The sequence below is a fragment of the Acanthaster planci genome, linkage group LG02, assembly GCF_054643075.1.
Source record: "Acanthaster planci isolate LZ-2023a linkage group LG02, COTS_SCS, whole genome shotgun sequence".
In the NCBI taxonomy this organism is placed as follows: domain Eukaryota; kingdom Metazoa; phylum Echinodermata; class Asteroidea; order Valvatida; family Acanthasteridae; genus Acanthaster; species Acanthaster planci.
In genome coordinates this window covers 13,392,229-13,416,992 of record NC_141778.1, presented here as the reverse complement: position 1 = coordinate 13,416,992, position 24,764 = coordinate 13,392,229, and the positions used below count along the sequence as shown (strand labels likewise).

At 41.3% G+C, this 24,764-nt stretch overlaps 2 protein-coding genes across 4 annotated transcripts in view; one reads left to right on the top strand and one right to left on the bottom strand.

Annotated features, from left to right (window-relative positions):
* The window catches only part of LOC110973183 (sacsin-like), a 37,205-nt gene that overhangs the window by 4,859 nt on the left and 7,582 nt on the right, over positions 1–24,764 (top strand). The window contains exons 2-5 of one of the 3 annotated variants that reach the window (XM_087132579.1): positions 621–799; positions 6,052–6,143; positions 6,413–6,671; positions 6,782–6,886. In XM_087132579.1, coding sequence (XP_086988705.1) covers positions 670–799; positions 6,052–6,143; positions 6,413–6,671; positions 6,782–6,886 — 586 coding nt within the window. In that variant the 5' untranslated portion in view covers positions 621–669. Of the gene's footprint in view, positions 1–620; positions 800–6,051; positions 6,144–6,412; positions 6,672–6,746; positions 21,726–24,764 lie in introns of those variants that run through there. The other 2 variants (XM_022223797.2, XM_087132580.1) reach the window with 2 other exon arrangements.
* The window catches only part of LOC110973184 (sodium- and chloride-dependent glycine transporter 1-like), a 19,492-nt gene continuing 15,579 nt past the window's right edge, over positions 20,852–24,764 (bottom strand). The window contains exon 13 of the mRNA XM_022223800.2: positions 20,852–24,274. Within this exon, the coding sequence (XP_022079492.2) occupies positions 24,047–24,274 (228 nt within the window). The 3' untranslated portion in view covers positions 20,852–24,046. The remainder of the gene's footprint in view (positions 24,275–24,764) is intronic.

Sequence of the window (24,764 nt, the reverse complement as noted above, 5' to 3'; positions counted from 1 at the left end):
ACTGCTGGCTCATGGACGACAAACACAGCCAACTAAGGACTTGATTTCAAGTCTAGCTTCTGACAGGCGGCATTGCGCCTCTTTGCAGCTAGCCTTAATTTAAAATGTGATTGGCATTGTTATCTATGACCTTTGTATTCGTCCAACATAAAGTGTGCTTCTTCTTGGTGAATCTTGCTGATTCGTTTTTAGTCCCTTTCGTTGGACGTGCGAGATTGACTCTTTCCGGTCCAGCTTGTTGCGTTGTACTGCTTGTTACAAGACTTTGTAATTCGCATCATTATTTTTGAATTGGCGAAGCCCCTGGGGATTTGCGTGACAACAGTACATGCGGTTGAAATAGCTGGATCCAGTCTAATTAAAGACAGCCACTTGTTGTTTTGTGAAAATAGAGGACTAATGCGGTTAAGGTTTTAAAATTTGAAAGTAAGAGTAGGGAAGCAAATCAGACCGGATAGGTCTGATTTTAACTGAATGGGGTTTTTAAGAAAGCAAAAAAATAAAAAATCTTACGCAATCGAGAAGGAAGAAAATGTACCAGTGTTTCAGATAGCCTAAACCTAATATAATTTGTAAAAAGACAGTATAGGAACATTACTTCAGTTGGTATTTTTTTCCAGACTTGGAAATGTAACTAGTTGACAAACATTGGATCCTGTTATTGGCAAGATGCCCCAGTCTAAGCGGAAGGCACCACTTGATTCTCATGGCTCCAAGCCTAAGATGCGTCGAGTTACTCAACATCATGCCAGCAAGGAACAAGCAGACAGGGTGTACAGTCAGGAAGATCAGGAATATGGTAAGTCATCTGAATGTTAAAACCCTAAAACCCAAGAATGCTTTAATATCTGTTGGAAGATTCGAAAAGGACAATTAGGCAGTGTTGGAACGTGTTACTTGTGCTAACACGAGAATACTCCTGAGCGCAATATCGATAGTAGGGGTAAACCTATGGTAAGCAAGATTTACATTCGATCAGGCCAGAAGTATAGTTTTGCATCACATAGAAATTTGAAGAAGATATGAAAAAGGATTATTATGACTTGCGTACATGAAGAAAAGCTTTCTTGCAATGTTACCACTTCCTTTGAAACAGTGAATGGGAGAAACTTCAATTGACATTTTGATTTTCATGCTAATGAAAACTTCCAAATTAAAACGTGGTAGCTCTCCATACAAAATGCGTGTTACACTTACATTTTCTTGTTCGTTCTTCTGTAGCGACTAACTGCATAATTTTTGTGCTGTATGATTCTAGCATCAGATATCGTTAAAACTTCACTTTTTCCTCGAGTCTCGTGTTTGTGTTGTACTATAGACTTAAGTCATCATGTCTTGTTGACAAATCCTGTTTGCCTGTCTGCATAGTTATACTCTGCTCCGTTTATGTTCGTGAATTTCAATGTGGGATCGTACCTCAGCATACTACACGTATTAAACACATGTACTGACGGCAGTCCCTGCTCAACATGGGCATGAGCCCATTGTCGCTTCTTCGACCCCCGTATCTCCCCATGTGGGTGCCGATGAGAGACTGGCGGAATAAGAACAATTCGCCGAGGTAAGCTTGGGGGAATCAGGCAGCGATCACTAAGCCAAAAATTGGATGAACTAAGAGGCGATTGCTAAAAACGATCATGAGTACCGGAATTCCAGTCAGTTGTGTATTACAGAAACTTGGTTTCAACCAGACATTTATGCAAATACTTTGGAAATCGTTGGGGGGTCCTCCTTATGAGACTAGATCGTTCTCTGGATACAACAAATAGAAAGAAAGGAGGTGGACTGTGCCTCTGTATTAACAAAAAGTGGTGCAAGAATTTTACAAGAAGACTAATTTGTTCCAAAGATATTGAACTTATGTCTGTCTCATTTCGCCCATTCTACCTGCCCAGAGAATTTTCCCAGACTCGGATAAAGATATTGCTGTACGGATCATCCAAGATTAGGTGAATGAAGTGGGAGTGCGATCGCCAGATGCCCCATAATCATACTCAATGATTTCAACAATTGTACTTGGACAGAGTTTTACACTTCATTTCCATCAGTAAGCGTTGATTCCGCCAAGAGAGGAAATAACATTTTTGACAAGTTGTATTGTTCACCACACCACTCACTTCCTCCCTAAGTATACACGGTGTCCGAGTAAAAAACCAAACCCTGAGGAAAGGGGTTGATATGCCCAAACCATGAGATATGATTATAATGTATATGGATCTCCGAAAAGTAAAAGTAGTATTCTTTCAAATGATACCTTGATGGTATCCCTCCTGTTATGCATGACTGAAGACCCTTCTTCGTGTCCGACACCTTCCGTGTGTCCACCTTCCCTTTCAATGCAGAGTTCACAACGGCGGCGCATGTCAGCCACAGCTCGTCTCACCAATGCAGGGTCATGTAGTAAGCTGTCGACCTCCTGTTGAATGCGACCTCGTAAGTCTTGAATGCTACGTGGTGGACTGGTGAAAACTTTGTCTTTCAGATACCCCCATAAAAAACCACACGGCGTGAGATCCGGAGAACGGGGCGGCCATTCAATTTGATGGTTAAGAGCAATTACTCGATCTCGGTGCATAATTAACTGTGATTTACGTATTGTGTAAATAATCGGTGTGCCCCTGATATCTTATCCAGGACAAGCATGACAGAGGACAATTCACTGGTTTATCCAAAGTGGTACAACTGAGTTTGGATGCCCCATTTTCAAGACAACGGTGTTCAGTCATGCATTACAGGAGGGATACCATCAAGGTATCATTAGAAAGAATGCTGCTTCTACTTTTCGGAGATCCTTATACATTGTAATCATATCTCATAGTTTGGGAATATTAACCCCTTTCCTCAGGGTTTGTTTTTTTTCTGGGACACCCTGTAGGCAAAAGATTAAGTCTGGAAAACCACAAAAGAAAACTTTTAAAGAATGGAACAATGAATCGTGTGAAAACGTTACAAACGGCATTTGATATTAATGACTTGAATGGTTTCCGAGAAATTTGCGATAACTTACAAGAACAGACACGATAACGGTTATATTTCCTTTTGTCAGGATTTGCACATTCAGTCTATGGAAATTACCATATATACCAATAATAAACCTTGGTTTAACAGACAAATAAAATCAGTTATGAGAAAAAGAAATACCAATTTAATGACGGAAACGTGGATCGAGTTAAAGAATTAACCAAATATCTAAAAGGAAAAGTCTCTGAAGCGAAACGGTGTTGAACGGTGTTTTCAAACAAACAATCAAAGGGATGCATGGAAATGCCTACGAGAAATAACTGGCTACTCCCTCAAAAACAACTCTTAAAGACACTCTTAAAGATGTTGGAAACCCTAAAGAAAAGGCAAACGAACTAAACTCTTTCTTCAGTCGCTTTCAGAATCAGGGCTATAGGGAAAGACTTGCTGATCAGGTTGCAGGACTCCGTGAGGCAGACAATGGCAAACCATTCACCGTAGCAGAGGCAGACGTTCGCGAGCAGTTTATTAAAATATTAACTCTAGGAAATCGTCAGGACATGCGCGTCCCAACACGGACGTATATAAAAAAATCAGGACTCGCATGCCCTTAATCAGCTTATAGAGATTATTGAATCCACTAGCGGCCATTTTACCGAGCCGAATACAAAGCTTGCCCGGCAATGCCCGCCTTTGTTCTCCCTGGCGTCAATAGAAGCGAGCCAACCCGCGCATTTGTATTCGGCTTGGTAAAATGGCCGCCTGTTGGCTTCTTTTTCACACAAAGGCGTTGCAAGTCCAGGTTTTTTTTTCATATACGTCCGTGGTTCCAGCTGGCCATCCCTTACACTAGGGTATTCCAAATGTCAATAGCACAAATAGTTGTACCAGTACAGATGGAAAGTGTTCATTGTTTCGCCTTGCTCAAGAGTTCTCGTCCCACAACAATGATTTTCGTCCCACAGCGTTGATGTCAGGGCAATGAAATATTTACAGGGCCCATGCGGACCTCCTTGGACCAACTGTTTACTATTTTAAATTGTGTTTTACTATGTCAGTCAGATTACACATGATGAGAAATGGAAGAATTTAATGGCCCTTTAAAAAGACTGGTGCTCTCACGGCTTACAGGTCTAGTTCGTCCCTTCATAGATGAAAACCAGTTTGCCTACCAAGCCCAACGGTCTGTCACCCGCGGTTCTCATGCTGACCAATATGCTATATGAACACCTGGATGAGCCTCTCGGTGTTACGCCCAGGCATTTTTTTTCCTCGGCGTTCAATACAATTGAGCCCAATAAGCCTCTTCAGAAACTACGCGACTTGGCTGTCCTGTCATCCATTGTGTTATAGATTCACGAAAATGCTTCCCCAACGGACACAGAAGGTGAAGGTTAACCTTTAACACCTTTTCCATGAAATCACGACTGGCACCAGGAGTTCACAAGGCTGCGTTCTATCTGCCTCTCTTTTTATACTTGTATACTAATGACTGCATCAGCAATGTCCCGTCTGTCCGCTTATTGAAATATGCAGATGAAGACGCTGCCATCGTGGGGTTGTTTGAAAATGGAGATAAAAATGACTAATGATTATCAATTCATTTGAATACTGGTATAAAGAACACTATCTAGAAACCAAGGAAATAGTGTTTAATTTCAGACAAAAGAAAAGTTTCGATCCTACTGCCAGGCCGTTGTACGTTGCTAATGCTCCTATTGAAAATGTGAATCACTTTATATATCCAGGGAGAGAAACTGAATATAAAATTGTCATGGCAAAAAAACAATGAGATCCACATCTACAAAATACAACCAAAAGATGTACTTCCTTAGAAAAGTGAAACATTATCATGTAAATGAAAGAATCATGTGTCTGCTCTATTCATCAATCATTCAAAGCACTATTATTTGAGTTTGTGTGATATGGTATAACAACTCTAGACAAGAAGATCAACAAAAGCTTAGACGGGGTTGTAAAGCAAACTAGTCAGATACAATATCAAACCACAATATTGATTAAGATGAAGAACGTACGTGTACAGACTGGGTACTTGTAAAAGCTCAATCTGTCATAGATGACGTGTTTCATCATCTGAATCACTATATTAAACGGAAGCGGAAGACGATGGAAACCAATTAAAGCTGGGACATCTCGATATGCAAACTTCTTCGTACCATTTTCTATTAGACAAATGAAAGAGAACTAACTCAAGATCTCTCAGTTCTACATTAAACGAACGAGAATAATAGCCGTGGATAAGATATTAAGCTGTATCTATTATTAATTCATTATTGTCAACGTATGCCTGTATGCTGTGTTAATATGTACTTTATTTAAAGAGCAGAAATCTATATCAGCAAGGCAAATTTCCTGAAGGACAAATAAGTAAATTTGAATTTGTTACTGTTGATCGTGTTGAGTAAGCGGCCTTTTTAGGCTATAGAAATGGCAATTTGTTAATTTCTTCAAAACTTTGTTGGTAGGTAATTTTTAACAACAACCGTCTTGTGTTTTTTTCTTATGCTCTTTCGAAGAATGTCTTGTGCGATAATATCGTCCTATAAAAAGTATGAATGAAAGGTTTTTGTAAGAATGGAAAGAACCCCCACCGTCTTGTCACTTCAATAAAAAGTATTTAAATCTCGTTTTTATGTTTGTAACACGTAGTTATTGTATGAAAACAAGTTGACCGAAATTTTTACTGCATTGTTTCGCTCAAGTGTAACACATTTCAACCTGAGCAATTTCGCTGTGAACGTTTTTGTGACGAAATTTACTTTGATTACATTCTCTGAAATATGAATCGGCCTTATACGCATGCGGCATTTTTCAGCACAAAGGCAGCACTTTTTCAACGGTAGGCCTATCTCCAGAACTCAGTATCTGACCATATTCTTTTTGTTCAATTAAAAGAAAAACTTCAGAACAAAGGCAGGTATTTCATATGTTGACGAAACTCCATTGGCGCATTTTTTCAGGTCAAACTGACGAGTTAAAGGTTACCTGCCATAGTAAGGAATTAGACTTGTGACAGACAGCATAATGTAGTTTAGTTTGATAATGATGTCTCATTCTTTTATTTTACAGAGGATGACGATTTTGGGCAGACTTTGCCGCCCTTACATATATACATAAAAAGAGTTCTTGACAAATACCCTGAAGGTGGTCAGATATTAAAGGTAGGGTCGCCTAGCTCTTGAATTTTACATAGCTATCCCTTTTTAAAGATTATTAAAGATAATAAAGATCATAATAACTGAAGATAAAGATTATAGGATTATTTAACATCCCTTATTTAAGTCACACTGAAAATTATGCACAATGCGAAAATGAAGAGAAACGTATTCTATTCCTCGAGGAAAAATTTATGTATAAAATGTGCTCTACATGTCGATTTATATGACACCTGTATGTGTGAATTAGGCATTTCACTTAAATATTTTATTAGGAACTGGTGCAGAATGCTGACGATGCAGAGGCAAAGACGGTAGTTTTTCTTTACGATAAATCACAACATCCTGATCGCCAACTGTGGTCTGACACGTTGCGGGACTTCCAAGGACCAGCCCTCTATGCCTACAACGACGCAACGTTTCGGAAGGAAGACTGGAAGAACATCCAGCACCCCGAGCAGAGTGGCAAGCTGGAAGACCTAACGAAGGTGGGCAGGTTCGGTCTGGGCTTCATCTCCGTTTATCATCTCACAGGTGAGTTATACGCAATCTAAAAACTTTATACTGGGAATAATTTCTACCAAGTGGAATTTTTTTATCCTATTAAAGCAAGCTGCACTCTGGTTTTGTTTCTTTTTTCATAGATATGCCTTCCGTTGTCAGTGGAAACCAAATCGGCTTTTTAGACCCACTAGAAAAGCATTTTACCCACGATCCTCACACCAACACAAGATACAAGGGAAGACGAGGTAAGAAGTGGAGAATGTCAGCTGACCTATTGGCTAAATTTCCAGACCAGTTTTTGCCCTACTTGATCGACTTGTTCCACTTTAGTAAAAGAGATTTTCGCGATGGGAAATTAGACGGTACCATTTTTCGGTTTCCATTGCGTACAAGCCCATCATTAATAAGCAAGTCAGTCTTTGGGGATCAGGATCGAGTGAAGGAACTGTTGGTGTCATTTCAAGCAGATGCAGAAGTCTCTCTGTTGTTTCTTAAGCACGTGGAGTCCATTTCTGTCTATGAAAGAGATCACTACCATGACCGCCCTAAACTTACCTACAGGGTGCAGATCAGTCAAAAAGATCGTCAACAAGTTCAGTCGAGCAGGGCAACATTTCTTGGTCAGATTTTGTCAAAACACAATATCCAAACAGAGAGTTTTGTGCGAATAGAAAAGCAAGTTGGCAAACAGACTGTTGAGAATACCAGTGCATACATCACCGTTAACATCTTAAAGAACAGAAGTACATCTAGACGTATGCAGGAACTAATCAGAGATGAGGACTTAAAGTTGCTACCTTGGATGGGAATGTCCTTCCAGATCAGTGCAGCAGGATTAGCTGCAGAGCAGCAAACTGGCCGTGTATTCTGCTTCCTGCCATTACCAGAAAGCGAAACTACTGGTTTACCAGTACACATACATGGCTACTTTGGTCTGGGAGACAACCGCCGCAGTATCAAGTGGCCAGATCGGGAGTCTCAGCATGACAACAAGGCTCTGTGGAACAAGCTTCTCTTGGAGGAAGTTTTTCCCGAGCTCTATGCAAAGGTGGTCTTGGCTGCTGTCCGTAGGAGTAAAGATTGCGAAAATCCCATCAAGCCATTAGATGTGTACAGAGGATGGCCTTCTATTGGACGTGTTAATGGAGCATGGTTAGCTGGGGTCAAGAAATTCCTCCAGTTAATGGCAAATGAAGACGTTTTTTACTCGGACTACAATGGTGGCTCCTGGATGAAACCAAGTGATAAAATCTATGTTGATCCTGAGGAAAGTGCCTTGATTTCAAAGGTGCTGAAATTCAAAGGCTGCCCAGTTGCACAGCCTCCAAAGCACATCTTAGAATCTCTTGATTGGGCAGGTGTGTGTTACAAGAAGGTAACGCCTGCAATCGTAAGAAATATGATTAGAGGGGATTCACTGCAGTTCCTGTTACGTGACGAGAAGATGCAGCTTCTTAAATACGTGTCTAGTGAAGACATTTCAGATCTGTACGACTTGTCTCTTCTTCCGCTGCAAACTGGCGAATTCATTTCGTTTCGTCACGATGCGCAGAAAGTATACATAGCGACAAGTGAGAATCCAAGTTCTCTCATTCCAAATGGAGGATCAAGATTTGCTGCCAGTGATCTGCCATCAGGACTGATGAAATCCAGTGTGGAGAAATGCACTCAACTGAAGTACCTCAGCGTTTATGATGTTGCTCCGTTGCTCAGAGAGACTCTTCCAATCACTTGGAGAGAAGGATCAGACACTACCTTACCTTGGACACCAGGGAAAAACCAACAACCGAAGGAAGAGTGGTTGATGGAGTTATGGAAGTGGATGGCTAAAACATTCATAGAGTCAGACCTTGAACTCTTTAAAGGCATCCCTCTCATCCCAATATCAAACAATCAACTGGCAAGACTGCAGGAGGGTACGCTGATATGCAGGGAACAGAGGGGAAGCTCCTATGGTGATTTGTCAATACGCTTGTCAGATAACATCTGTTCGTTTCTAGAGTCTGTTGGGGCAGTTGTTTTAAAGCAAAATATTCCAACATACATATCTCGCCATCCTGAAGTATGCAGATTTGTCAGCTCCCCAACAGCTACAGGTGTAATTACGGTTCTAAACAAACTCAGCCGTAAAATATACTTTTCGAGATGCATTGCAAGGTTGGCTTCGAGTACAAAAGATGAACTACGTACTCTATTCGCACAACTTCACCAATTGACAACTCAACAGAGAAACTTCCTCAGAGAGCTCCCAATTTTCCTAACCAGTAATGGCCAATACATCTCAGTAAGCATGTGTGGAACTGCTGTACCCAAGGACTATTTTGGGTTACCTTTGAAAAAATTGAGATGTCAGTGTCTCCTTTTAAGCTCTGGTAAGTCAGACAGCCTACTTTCACGGCTTGGGGTTCACATTGAGTCACCTTACGAACTTCTGCAAAACAACGTCCTTCCTGCAGTTCAAGATAAATTCTACAATGACAGCAATTCACTGAGAATCATGACGTGGGTCTTGGAACGTCCCGAGTTTGACAGCTTGGTGACAGATCTGAAGTTCGTTCCGTCCTTGGAATGTAAAGTGAAGCCGAAGGAGTTATTTGAGCCCTCTCGAAACCTCGTAGCAATGTTTAGAGGCATGAGTGTATTTCCGACTGGCCGGTATTCCGAAGGCAGATTGTTAAACAACTTGAAACGAGTCGGACTGAAGAAAGAGGCTTGCATTACACCAGATGATATTTTGGGGTGTGCAATGGATGTTTCTCAAACTCAAGCCAGAGGCAAGGTTGATATCAAAAGAGGATCAGCCCTCTTAGAACATATCGAGCGATACCCACATGTCTTACAAGGGACGGTCACGAGAAATGGAATTTGTAAAGCACTTCACGAGTTTCTTGAAGACATGTTTTGGGTTCCATGTGAAGCTTTACCACCCGTGAACTATCCTGCCTCTGCTGGATGGAAGGGAAATTCCTACAAACTTTGCACTCCAAGACAAGTGGGTCTCATTGAGACTGCTTTGCTACAAGGCTCTGTGCTCCCTCTCGTCAAGTCAGAAGGCGCCGGGGAGGAACTGCTGAGTGTCTTTGGATGGAGTAAGAAACTTGATCCCAGCAATTACCAGCACCTCCAACGAGTCATACTTCATCTTAAACATGCTTCTACCACCTACCGGATAGTTCGGGGAGATGCATTTGTTGTTTCTCCAATGGTGTCTGAGATATACTCGTTCCTAAGTAAATCAGAAAGTGCACAGTTAAGATACCTCTTTGATAACTACTTGAAAGCTCAACCATGGGTCTGGCATGGTTCTGGTTTCACTACACCTGACAAGATAGCCTTAAGCCACGGAACACTTGGCGTTACTTTTACTCCATATCTCCGAGTTGTTCCTGAAGATTTTTTGAAGTTCAGAAAGTTTTTCACCACTATGGGGGTCAAAGAAACCTTTCAAGAGAGTGTCCTTAGTGAAGTGCTTGAAATTGTCCAGCAGAAATATCAAGCCACATCGGTCTCCAGTGAACAGGAATACAAGACAGACTTAAATCTGGTCTGTAACATCTTGAGGCATATAGTAAGCCAGGACAAAATTCACGTAGACAGATCAAAGATTTTAGTTCCATGCAGAGAATCAGGTAAACGTGGAAGACACCTACACATGGTACACTCCTCCGAATGTCTGTATGTTGACGAGGAGCGACTTGCAAAGCACGTATTTGCAGAAGGATTTCAAGATCTTGACAAGCCAATAATTCACGAACTAGTGCCCAACTGGATTGCTCATAAATTGGAATTACAACCACTGAGTCACGTGATTGCTCCCGTTGAAGCAGTGGAGTATGGATATGAGGTTTCCGGTCCACATGAGACAACGGTTAATGCCATCAAGCGTAATCTTGAGATGTACAAGGAAGGACCAGGCATCTTAAATGAGTTGATTCAGAATGCTGATGATGCTGGAGCTACTGAGGTTAAATTTCTACTTGATTGGCGTCGAAATGAGCAAACAGCTCACGACCTGTTAAGTGAAGGGATGAAAACATGTCACGGTCCAGCTTTATGGGCTTACAACAATGCCCGCTTCTCAAAAGATGATATCACAAACATCTGCAATATTGCTGCCCAGAGCAAAAAGCATCAGCTTGAAAAAGTTGGGCGGTTTGGATTGGGGTTCACATCAGTGTATCACTTGACCGACGTTCCAAGTGTTGTCAGCGGCCCTTACGTGCTTATCTGTGATCCAAGAACCACCCATCTTGGTTCTCGAGTTCAGCCGAGTCAGCCCGGTATAAAGCTTGATCTGAGAAAAGAACTTCACAAACAGACACTTCGGACTTACCCAAACCAGTTCCATCCATACGATGGCATATTTGGCTGTAACCTGTTGGACAGAGCAAACTTTGCCCACACACTTATCAGGTTACCACTGCGGACAGATGTGGAAATTGATGTCCAACTGCAGAATCAGATTTCTGATTCTGTCTTTGATTCAAAAAAGAGTTTGAAACCCCTGCTAGATTCGTTGGAGAAATCGGCTTCCACTCTGCTTCTCTTTACTCAAAACGTAGTTCATGTTAGTGTGCATGAACTTCAGTCTGAAAATGTGAATGATATGAAAACTTTGATGTCCATCACTGTTTCAGCGATTCATCAGTTGCCGAGGTCGATTTCAAGTGCAGGAGACTTTGCAAAACAACGTGGGATCCTGAAAGCCACAGCAGCATATATGAAAGACCGCGACTTTAGCCTGCCAGTTCCAGAAACAACTATGATCGTTAAGGTGACTTTGGAAACTGGTGTGTGTGGAAAAGGCGCTAAAAAGAAGCCGAAGAAGACGACTTGTCATTTCATCGTCAGCTCCTGTATGACATCTGGAAAGTCTCAACAGCTCGCCCGCACCAAAAATGGCATTAAAGCTGGAGTTTTGCCGTGTGGTGGAGTTGCCGCAAAATTGGTCTCAGGTAAGAAGGGACTGACTCCTGAAACCACTCACGGTAAGGCATTTAGCTATCTTCCTCTTGATGTCTCAACAGGCCTCGGTTTTCATGTCAATGGCAATTTCTTACTTCAACCTAACCGACGACAGCTGTGGAGTAAACCTTCCTCTGACACTGGGGAGTTTGAGAGTCGCTGGAATATTGGTTTTATGGAGTCAGTTCTGTTAGAGGCTTTCTTTAATCTGTTGAAAGATCTTCAAGCTCTGCAGAAACAAAGCATTGTTGATGCACGGAACTTCCAGTGTTTGTGGCCCAGACGGAGTGAATCTGAGAGTGATTTTTATCCGCTGGCTGATGCCTTCTACAAGTCTTTAGGAGGGAGTAGTGATGTTGCACCAGCAGTAGTCTTCAATCAATCAAAGTGGATGTCATGTCATCAATGCATCTTCACTGAGTGGAGTCTACATGACCCAGATGACTTAAAAAGTAGCATAAAAGCATTGCTTAACAAGCACGAATACCCAAAGCGATGTGTGGAACTGGAAACTGATGTCGTAATGAGCATCAAACTAGCAGGAGCAAGCAGATGTTTCGATGGAAACACCTTCAGCATTGAGCGATTTCTTTCTGAGGTATTCTTTCCAATGTTGAAGAAGCACTCGGATGGCATCGAGTCTGACCACAGAGATAGAATTGTTGCTCACGTGTTGGACCAGCGTCTCGGCGAAAGAAAAGTAAGAGATTATGATAAACTCCTCAGGACAACAGATTGCATTCCTACTTCCCCGAATGGTGAGTTCTTAGCAAGTCCTAAGGAGTTGGTTAATCCAACCACACAGGTTGGATCACTTTACGACGAAAGTGAATTTCGGTTTCCACATGGGAAGGTCTACCGTCAACAAGAACGTCTTCTGTCATTGTCTCAGCTAGGAATGGCTTCACATGATCTATCCTGGGAAGATATTTGTGAAAGGGCAGAAACTTTGACAAAGAGAGCGAATGTTGACCACAGGTGTAAAACTCTCCTTAAGCTAATAGATGAAAAACTAAGAAGGTGTGAGGAGCCAACGGCCGATCAGAAAAGAAGAATCCGTGAAGCTGCTTTCCTTCCTGTCATGAAGAAGCCTCTAAGATATCCAATTGGCTGGTTTCAGTGTGGAGATGAGCATGCATCAGCAGAAAGGCTCTTTGCGGCAGAACACAAGTACCTACTAGGCTCTGTTCAACGGCTTTTGGACGAGAATAGACTGGGGCCAGAGGCTATGAGCCAGAAAGTCAAAGCCCTCCTTGGGTTTACAGAAAAACGGGTTGATGTCAGTGATGTTATTGCACAGCTTGTTGCTGTGATCGAACAAGCGCATGAGATGGTCCACCATGTAACTGGTATGGTTAACAGCATATATTCATATCTTCAAAATGCAATCTGTGCACTGTCTCCGAGTGGTGTGGTTACCATCAAGCGAGGACACTCTACTGATGTTGACCAGCTTCGCTCACTGAAATTCGTCTTCTTTGATGGCAAATTCAAAGAATGCAAACAACTTGCATTTCAGTACCAGGGAACAAGTGGGCCATATTTGTATGAAGTTCCCCGCGGGCTTATTCCATTCAGCAACCTGTTGAGAACTTGCGGAGTAAGAGATCATTTTCACTTGGATGATTTCATCCAAGCGCTTCAACTACTGAAAGGTACCTACGGTAAGAAGCCTCTAAATGAATCAGACTTAAAAAGTGCGAAGTCTATGTTGTCGGAAATTGTCTCCATGATAGCAGAAAGCCATGACTTTTCTCCACCAGAAGGTAGCTTACAAAGCGGATTAATCTTTGTCCCTGACAACCGCGGGATTTTGCGGTCACCTCAAGAGCTAACTTTCAATGATATGGAATGGGATGGATACCTTCGTGGAGAGAAGTACACCCATCCAGACATATCATATCGTGACGCTAAGGTTTTGGGTATCATTACACAGAGGCAAAAGGTCATTGACACCTGCTCGTCTTTCGAGGAATTCCAGATAGATTTTGGTCAAAGTGAAGAACTGACAGATCGTCTGAAAAGTATTCTTAGGGCATATCCAAATGCCTCTGATGTGTTTAAAGAGCTTCTTCAAAATGCCGATGATGCAGGAGCAACAGAAATCCATTTTGTGTATGATCCCCGACATCATAAAGCAAAGAAGGTGGTTTGCGATTCATGGTCTGCTGTAGGGGAACTTCCATCAATTTGCGTTTATAATGACATGCCATTTACGGAAGCAGACATCAAAGGAATTCAGAAAGTAGGAGTAGGAGGAAAGAGAGATGACATTTCAACAACAGGAAAATTCGGGATTGGCTTTAACGCTGTCTATCACTTGACAGACTGCCCAAGTTTTCTGAGCAACAGTGACACCCTGTGTGTGTTTGATCCTCTCCTGATGTTCACTCCAGTAACACAAAAAACGTCACCTGGAAAGCAATTTGTTGCAGGTGTTTCATTCAGGAAGAAATTCCCTGACATGCTGAATGGATATCTGGAGGATATACCTGCCCTAAACGTAAAGGGGGGAACAGTGTTTCGATTTCCACTCAGAAAACAGCCCTCAGTTCTTTCAGAAGAGGTTTACTCAAAAGCTAGAGTGATGGCATTGCTCAGTGACTTAGAGAAGTTGTCACAAGAATCTCTGCTTTTCCTCAACAACATCTTGTCCATCACCGTTTCATGTGTCACTAAGCATTCACACGAGATGCAAACGAAGTACTTCATTAGTGCCAAGTTATCAGAGCAAGGCAATGAAGGTCGCGCAAGGCTTAAAGATCATCTTAAACTTTTCAAGGATAACCCTAGTGAGACAGCTGAGCCCGTGTCTGAAGTTTACACTCTCAAGATAAAAGATTCACTGAGCACCGATCAAACATGGCTGATCTCTCAAATGGTTGGTTGCAAAGGTTCTGCCCTAGAAAGTCAGTTAACACCAAGAGTTTCTACTCTAAGGAAGCCTATACCACGTGGAGGAGTTGCGGCGCTTCTTACGGACGGCAGAATGGCCAATTCAGTCAACCAGCAGTGCAAAGCTTACTGCTTTCTCCCTCTTCCGGTTAACACCGGTTTACCGGTGCATGTTAATGGAACGTTTGAGCTGGGCACGGCCAGGAAGAATCTTGCAAAAAGTGTTGATTATGCAACCTCAGGTGCTTACACCGAGGAGGGTCGTCTCATTCACAGATGGAATAAAATCCTGGTGGAACATGTAATTGCTCCTGCCTATGCCAGATTAATTGAACGCGCAGGTAAGATCATATTAAAACAGATGAAAGGCAACAACTCGTTTAAAGACCAGCTTCAGTTATATGATGACCTCTTCCCACAACATTTGAAGAACTATCACGGAGAGTGGAGTCTCCTAGCAAAAGCCACCCTAAGGTACATTAGTAGTGAAAACATGCAGGTTTTGCCTGTTGTGCGTCAAATGGGAGATCCACTCACAGTCACTTGGCATCATCCGAACAGTGACACCAGTCTCGCGTACACCGATAACTTAGAAACTGCAGCAAACGTCGAACGAGACATGAAGGGAGCACGTGGCTCACAACAGTCTTTAATACGATCCTTCCTACTGAGAATAAGCTTTAATTTACTAGCCAGCTCTTCGACGATATGCTTGGCATTCCAAGAATGTGGCGTGAAAGCAAAGTTTGTGAACCCAAAGGCTGTTGTTCAGCATCTTTTGTCTGGGTCTCAAGTGGCACAGACCTTGCCTGCTCCACTGAAGAAAACAAAATTCCAGAACACGAAGACTCTTCAAGCCGTTTTTGACTATTGCCTTGCAGGCATCAAAGATCCAAAAAAACTGAATGGCTTACCTCTCCTCCTAACAAATGATGACATTTTGCGTGAGTTTTCAACATGTAATGGTCCTTATGTGACGAACCATTCTCGAGTTCTGCCCAACCTGAAGGATAAATTCCTACACGGCAAGCTTGTTTCATCTTGCATTGCTTGGTTCAAGAAGAATGGGAATGCCGAAGAAGCTTATAGCAGTGGTGCATTTAAGAAATTTACTATCTTTGAGCTTGCGCAACACCTTGGAAAGCAACTGCCTCGAATCTGGAAAGGTTGCAATCAACATGTAGAATGGACCCCACACAAAAATGATCACCCCTCCAAATCCTGGCTTGGATACCTATGGTCATTCATTTGCAGTGAGACAGGGCAGAAGGCATCCCTTGAATGCATCAGCCAGTGGCCAATATTTCCGACAACTGCGGGTAAACTGGTGCCTCCATCCTTGTCCAAAACACTATTATACCTGGAAAATGTCAGAGTGGTGTTCGGTTGGAGAATGCAAGAGGCACTGCGTAAACTGGGTCTTCCTACCATCTCAGAAGTCCTTATGTGTGAGTGTAGGGCAACGTCCTCCGTTGGCGCACCAGTAGAAACATTGCAATTTCCAGCAGCACTAAAAGAACTTCTTGAAGAACACTTAGCCCTGCCTACCTCCCGACAAGATGTTACTGGGGTCATTAACTACATGCTTGAAACAGGGGGAGAGTTTGGCAATCTATCACTAGCAGAATGTGAAACACTACTTCTCTATTTTCAGGAGGATGAGGCATTGTCTGGAAACACTATCAGGACTATCAAAAAGCTGTCGATTTTCAAACTTCTTGGAAAAGAACAGACCACTAATCTTCACTGCTTTAAATGTTATCACACAGCAGAAAGTTACCAAATGCTTAGAGATGAATCCGAGACGTGGATGAGACACATGCATTGTGTTATTCTAGAGCCCAGTCGTAGTTTGAATCTAATTCATGAAAAGCTCGGAATAACTCCGATCACTGAAGCTGACATGTATCTGAAATACATACTTCCCAGCTTCACCGTGCTCAGTGATAAGGCTAAATTAGACCACGTTAAGTTCATCAGAGACAATGTATTGCGCAATGCTTCTGCACAGGAAGGGAGAGTAATTCTCGAGCATCTCTCCCATATTCCGTTCATTCCAGACAAGACAGGTGTTCTCCGACATGCAGGCTTTTTTTACGACGGTAACAACCCTGTATTTGACGCAATGAGTGACGTGATTGACCAAATCAAGTTGCTTCCCGAATCCATGAGACTTCTGAAGCCCTTCCTTGAAAAGATTGGTTTCCATTCAATAGTTACCATGGACGATTTCATGAAGTTTGCAAACGAGATAGAAACTAGGGCAAAGAAAATAAATACAAATGAACGAGACAAACTGTGTGTCATCTCTCGTCTTCTGACAGATGAACTAGATAACAACAAAGAGCTCCACGATGCAAACTTCCTGAAAACAATTTCCACCGTTAAATTCATTCCGTCTGTTCAAATTAGGGCAGAATTGCTTCGCGTCCAACAAGCCTGTTCTGGCAATCGCCAAGGTTCTGCATTCATTGCATATCGAGGATCGGTGCCTCAGAGGTATTTGGAGCTTGTTTGGTCAGTTTGTATGGTATTACCACAGTGGGCCATTCCAAATAATGACACCACGAAGAAGGGCGTCAGTGTTCATAGTTGTCTTGGCATTGAAAAAGAGTCAGTTGCGGACAAAGTTTTTTCGCACACCTTAAACATCTGTAAAGTCCTGGAGAAAAAGAATGCTATCCACAAAGAAGACGTTATCCCCACACGAGAGCGAGAGATAATTAAACGTATTATGTATAAGATATTGGGCTACCTGAAAGACTTAGATATGGCCAAGCATAGTGGAGAGATTAAGCATCGTTTGCAGTTCACACCCATATGTCTTGTAGAAGAAGGACGTGTGTTGGTCAGAGCAGATCAGTTGGTTTTTCGCATGGAAAAAAGTCTTGAAGCTTGTTTGCGTCCGTACCTTTATGAAGCTCCCAGAGATTTGGCAAAATTTGACGAAATTCTGAGATTACTTGGTGCTCAAGATTCCTGTTCTTTTGACCAGCTCGCAGGAGTATTGTCATCATTGAAAGCAGAATGTGGTGACGGACGTCTCGGTCCAAACGAAAAGGAAACAGCTAGGGCTGCTGTCAGGGGGATTCTACTATTATTAATTCAGCAGAACGGTCAATGTGAAATTGAATGCGAAATCTCACAGTTGTATTTACCAAACTCAGAATACTTCTTGAGAAGGGCGATGGATCTATATTATGTTGATCCCGTCCAAATGGAGCGTTTCTGCCTTGCATCGACAGACCGAGAATTTATTCTTCCCTTAAGAGAGTGTGGATTTTCGGATGAAGATGAAATACACAGGTTTCAACATCTTCCGATGCACCTCCGACCGAAGAATCTAGGGGATGAGATGAGTGAAAAGCCGTTACACACCAACAAAGACTGCCCCGCTGGACATCACTGCGAGTACCTGGCAATCATCAAGCGTAAGGTGAATTCAGAGGAGATGACTCGAGCCTTGCTGAGGCTGGTACGACACCAACTTGGAGATAAGCATCCAAGTGACGAAATACAAGAACGCATAAAACAACTGCAGCATTTTGACAAATTTGTCTGCAAAACTAGCTTGAAACTGGGCTTATACGATAAGGGTGGGCACATCGTCGCACAATACAGGCACTCGCGAAAAGCGTACTTAATTAAAAAGACTGGTATAATACACCTGGAACACTCTTCATTGTTTAAAGACACTGGGTTAATTTGTGGACAAATTGCAAACAGCTGCAATGAGGTCCTTGGACGCATTTTGGATTCTGATCATTTAAGAGTGTTTGCAAATTCCTTGGAATGTGAGAGTCTGGACGATATAAATACAACTCTTTCCAAATCAGACGTTCCTGAGTATGGCATTACTACAGAAGCAATCCGGCCAGACGAGCACAGACCAGGGTCTCCAATACCCGCAGATATTCACCATCTCCTTGACCAAGATCCCTACAACCGCTTTTTTGACGGCGAGATTGTTGGATACGAACGAAACATCGACGCTCTGTGTACATCAGTAGATGTTGCTACTGAGAAAATCTATGCAAAAATCCTAAAGCAAGTTGACGAAGTTGATGAAACAGTTGGCTTATCAAGACGCTATAAAATTGACATCGGAGAAAAGGATCCCATCATTGTTAGAGTGACTGCATTGTATAAATTCCTGCGTCCAAAAAAACAACCAGACATGCATGTCGTTCTTTCTACTGGGGAGCCTACAGATGATGTTCTAGCGGCAAAGTTGGAAGAGGCTCTGCCAGAGGACTACGAGAAGCAGATTGAGAATGAGGTTGCGGAGGCATTCACATTGCAACCCGAGGAGCGCAGAAGGGTTTTAAAACGTCTCTATCGTAAGTGGCACCCCGACAAGAATCCAGGACAGCAGGAACGTGCTAATAAGGCATTCCAGTTCCTGAAACAGGTAATAGAAAGGCATGAAAAGGGGAATAAGTCCGGCCGGAGCTGTTCTGATCAGTTTTCCTCCTGGGAGTCAGAAGCTAAAAGGGACAGGGAAGAGGCCAGGAGATATCAAGAGAGATATTACCAAAGTCGGCATAGCGCCAGATCAAGCACATCAGACAGTTATTTTGTGCCACCATCTTTTGAAAGAGAGACCTCCAAAAATCTACGAAAAGCACAGCTGTGGTTTCGGCAGGCCCAGGAACACTTCCAGTCTGCAGAACTGACGAGCAAGCAAAGACCAGTCCAGAGTCAGTGGATTGCTTTCCAGGTACATCAAGCGGTAGAGACGGCTCTCAAAGCCGCTCAGTACAGTCTGGATGGACGCCCAGACATAACAACTACTGATTTAATATCCCTCGCGAGAGCCGTCTGCGAACACTGTGATGTAACCTCTGACCGAGTGTTAGAAGTAACACTAGAGCTAGTCAGTCTGAACTGTCACTTTAGTAAACCACGCTACCCGCAGAGCTCTCACACAAGCGGACAGGAATATCGCGGTTTCAGAACACACGATGTTTTGAAGAAGTGTAAAGAACTGCTGAAGCTTACTCAAGACATAATCAATATCCGCATATTTTGAAGCAGGAAGATTTGATGCGTTGTGGTAATTATTAAAAAGTTGCCCGACAGTTTTTAGCATGTTGAATATTTTAACTCATCTATCTTTATATCGTACGTGCAGTGCCTTGCATTGGTAAATTGCTCAAGGTTTGCGTGTAACACAATTATTGATTTAGGGGACTGAATATGTTGAAACGATTAAATTCAAAATATATCTTAGTTTTAAATTGTCTGCATTACATTTCCATCGTGTAAAAACATGCACGATATTATTACAGTTTATGTACATGTATTAGGACTGAGTCTTGTTTGTTTTCCAAACTGTGTTGTCACTAAATATAATTCAGTTCGATACACAAAGTTTCTATTGGGAATATCCTGAGTTGTATTCTGTGAATAGAGGGAAGTATCTTACATCTGTTACATTTGGACAAAGGTCAGGCACTGATGACCAGTTTTCTCTGAGCGTGCAAGATATATTTATGGGTAGGGAGTTAATTTATTTACTGCAAATGTGGTAATTATGAAGAATGACCGTTTATGTACTTATATGTTAGGATCTTTTGGGTACTCAGAATTTGTTAACTATATTCTATTGGTAGGTGTAGAGTTCTTTACGTATCTTTCTTGTATGCACTCGAGATTGTACCGTAGAAACTAATGGCAGATGGAAAGATTTAGGGAATGAAGTTTATACCGTTTGTCAGATATTTGTATCGATTTCATTTGGCAGCAATTTGCTATTAATAGAGAAAGCAGAAATAGTAAAATCGCGTAATTGTTGTTATAATGTACTTACGTATAAACCCACATGTTGATGTCGCGTAGGAATACTGAGGTGTGATGCAGCAGTGTAAATAGTAAAAGTAAAGTGCAAAGTAAAAGCGAGGTTAAATTTGTTTTGGGTCTTTAAACAATAGTGCAGTTCAAACGTGAATTTCCGATGGGCCAAAATTTGAGTTTTACTTTTGGAAGTTAAAATGAATAAGTCATTCATTTATACAGACAAAGAATAGGTCATTCAGTGATGATGAAGAACGCGTGTAATAAAAGGAAACTTAATTTCAGTAATATGATGCACGATTTTAATCGTCTGGAAGACGAAAAACCCGTGAACCCGGCTGCTCAAGTATTTTTAATTTCTTTTTTACATTGTTCAGTTAATACCAGTTTTTCATTCAACTGAGATCTTAAATTGAACTCACTGCAAACAGTGACAAGATCAGATGATGTCACTGAAGTGTCCAGCCAACAACAATACACGAAAACGTTTGGTAAACATTCATATGTCGTAAAACGTATTTTCCGTGCTGTAAAAACCAGACAATTATTTAAGCTTTAAGAGATGGATAACTTATTTATTCATAATTTCCAGACCCACAAAATTTCTCATTTTATTTTAAACAACAAAACCAAACAAAAGAGAAGATATAAAAAGTCTTTTGTTAGCAACAACAAAAGCGACTAAACAACTCTGGAGGCAGAGAAAATGAATAACAACCCTTTGCCTTTGGGGACGATAGCACAGATTTTAAAAGGAGCATTGTGATAAAGAGCAATGGACCAGGCATACATAATTATGTAGACAGGAAATGTCAGCGATTGGGATATTTTAGACAATACCTTTCGAATAATGCGATGGTTTGTTGGTAGAAAATGTGAAAGATTTATGTACTATACCCATTTTATTATAATAGTGTCTCACTAGAAGTTGTAAAAGAATACAATTTCATGTATGCTTAAACTAACGTGCAACTATGCATTTACAATGGGAATTTAATCATGGTTTAATTTTCCTCATAGGAATGATGATGAAATCCGTTAAGGGAGCGGCTTTAGGATGTTAGAGGTGATAGATTTTTATATCTCAGAAATCCTAAGTGTTTGAATAGAACCCCAAATCGTACAATTCCAATACATAACCATGCTTATAGACACTGACTCGAAGTCGAAGCTTTCAAGTCAACTTACTGTAACCAACCTATGCATTGCAAAACAATTTTGCGTCAAAATAATTGTAAAGAATCTGTTTATTCTGTTCGTTTGTGATATTACAAATGAGCACGTGTTTTTGCTTTATAATAATAATAATCATGATAACTAATATCGCTGGTAACTTGCAGCAAAGGAGAAGCTGTCTGTGTTTAGATTACATTTTCTTGTTTTTCTTGAGGATTAATAATATCAACCATTCATTGCTGCAAAGCTAAATTATTGATTCATTTTAATGCCTGAATTTCTGTGGATGATGCAGTGTTATTGTTTTCTATAGATGAAATTCCATTTACATGAATTGCAAAAATAAAAGTTCGAATTTCTGTCTAAGACATTGGGATTACAGAATGAAGTGATTGAGGAAATATTTTAAATTCTTAATTAATTGGCACGCTGAGTAAAAAGATGTTCGCACCTATGAACATTTGCTATAAAATGTAAAGGTTATACTTTAAAGACAAACCCATATCCAAAGTATTGTACGAAAACCTTTCAGCTACTTAATCAACTACATTGAGTAGAAAAAGCCGTAAATCTAATTACAATTAATTACACCAATTGGTCAGTGATAACAGGATCAAATACCATAAATCTTATAGACAAAACGATTATACTGACAACTTGCCCTCTATTTAACCCCAAATAGAAAACCAAGAAAATGAGATGCTAATGTCAGGGTTACTGATGGTCAGTCCCTTTTTAAACAGATCTGTAGGTGCTAAGCTTTTACGTTCACAGTCATCTGTATGTGATATGTGAACCTCTCAAACTTTTGCTGTCCATTAATTTCAGAGTTCAGTAATGCCGTATTAAATATTTTTTGACAAAAATACTTTATGACATAAACATTAGCAAATGCACCTTCAACACTTCTTTAGTGACACTTCATTATTTATTACTGTGGATTGGGATGGTGTTCTCTGCGCCTTACAATATTTATGTATCCACTTTTCCTGTAATATATATTTTAGGTGCAGATCACTGTGGCGTAACTCGAAATTATAGGGGTGCTGAATGCACCCCTAGGTTTTTTACATTTCAAAAGCTAAACTGGGGGGGGGCACAGACATCCGTTAGGGGGAGGGGCAACAGTTGTCCCACTATTATTAGGCGTGTATGCACGTTCAACTACTGCTGCAAGTTTCACGGCTCCGCTGATCAATGAATTCAGCGCTGAAATTAAGATTCTGTGCTAAGCACCGCATGCAAATCAGATAAGATCATACCAGTGAAACACGCTCAGCAAATTTTATTTATTTACAATTTTTTTTGGGGGGGGGCATTTTTCCTAATTTTATTTTGGCTATGGCTGGCATAGTCTCTCCGCTTCTTAAAGACAGCCATGTAAAACGGGTCATCATGATAAATCACTTTGAATGGGAAATACATGTATTTGACGATATATTAAAACCAAGTAATCCATTTGCCGTAGGAGAAAACAAATGCTTTGATGATGGTTAAGTGATACAGAATACAATATTCAAATAATCCTTTGCAATTACGTAATATATCGCCTAATATCCATCACCATCTAAGGCCAATACTTTCGCAGTCGTTTCCAAAACTCGCATTAATGCTTAGGGCTTTCCAGCGACACAAGCTGTGGCCTATGGTAAACGACCCAGGAATATACCCACACACCTTAATTAAACACAGCGGACTTACTTAACTTGCTTGACATTGCCTGCATAAGGTAAATAGACCTTTGTTATTTTCATGTTCATGTACACGAATTTCTCATACGCTACTAAGGCACACGCGGCTAAAGATCGTTAGTCCGGATGTTTCTCCAGTGTAACAATTAATACTGTACATGTATAAAGAATAGCAATCAGTACCGTAGAACGGAAACTTTAAGACAAAGTGCCACCCTTAGGCTGAACCGATGCCTTTGGCACTCTGGGAAACGTTAAAGGAAACTTTCTCTGCACTACATTATTCAGAGAGGCGTTTGATAAATTTGTTTGTGTTTCTGTAAAGCTTTTATAACATTAAATTTCCTGCTCTTTCTAAATAAGAAAAATCATCATTGTTGTAGGTTTACAAGTTTAGTGACTTCTGTCAGTTTCATTCGATAACCATAAGTGGACAAAGTTGCCCAAATATGCGGGAAAACTTTGGCAGCTCACTAGACAGGTTTCTTAATCTTATCCAAAGGGAGGAATCAAACTTTTGTTGTCCGCATTTCAGACCCTGACCGATATAATAAAAATACACGGGTTTTCGTGTTTTGTAAAATGTAACGATAATACAAGATAAAAAAACCTGCTGAAGTTACTTCCACTTGACAAGACATCGACCAAAAGAAACCCAAGCTATAAGTTAAAATACGAATCTTCGGTCTGAAATTCAATTTGATTATATTTTAATGGGAAAAGAATAAGTATAGCAGTTTGTTCCTGCTAAAATGAAACGCGATCATATACAGGTGACAGCAGGTCTGAGTACAGTCAATGAAAAACACCTCAGGATTATAATCGCGGGGCTCCTAAACAAATCACATTTTTCTTCAAACTAAATAGGATTTCATTCCTCGCCTAAGTCTGTGTTTCCACTTCCACTTTCTCTGGGCCAATGGCTTCCACGTAGGATGGTGGCATCACTTGATCTTCCACGAACACGCTGTTAGTATAGCCTTCCAGGCTCGTGTGGACACCCTCCCCATGGCTACTGCGGTTCGGATACGGTGGATACCCTACCTCGGCTCGATCTTCATCTTTTGCTGGACCCCACTCGGGAGTGGACCTGATGGCTACCTTCACTCTCTGTTGGAACAATCAAGGGCATTAATGCAAACATTGGCCAACGGAAGAGAGTAGAAATTACAGAAAGCCAGAAGCTAATTTTAGAGACATCACTGCGATTCCCCACCGAGTACCATACGTCGACAGTCCATTCCATAGTAACACAGCCCTGAGTCAACTTTCAAAGTGAGCTGCTCAGTAGTGCTTTGCATATTTTTGCTCCTAGCAGACGACAACATCGAACGACAGCAACAACAACAACAAAAACAAAAGAACTGGAAAAGCAGCTGCAATCCAGCTCGAACACCGTGACATTTTGACTGCTTATCTGCTTTTTCTATAAACAGATGTGTTCTGTGCTCTGTAATTCCGCAAATTTGGCCACAGGATTTAAAAGAAAACATCGTGTATGTTAGCAGTATGACACGCGCCCAAGGAGCCCCAGGGAAAACCAATCATCTAATCCCAAACCAGGTTACTGACCGTATGGAGACAGTTGGGGTTCGAAGAG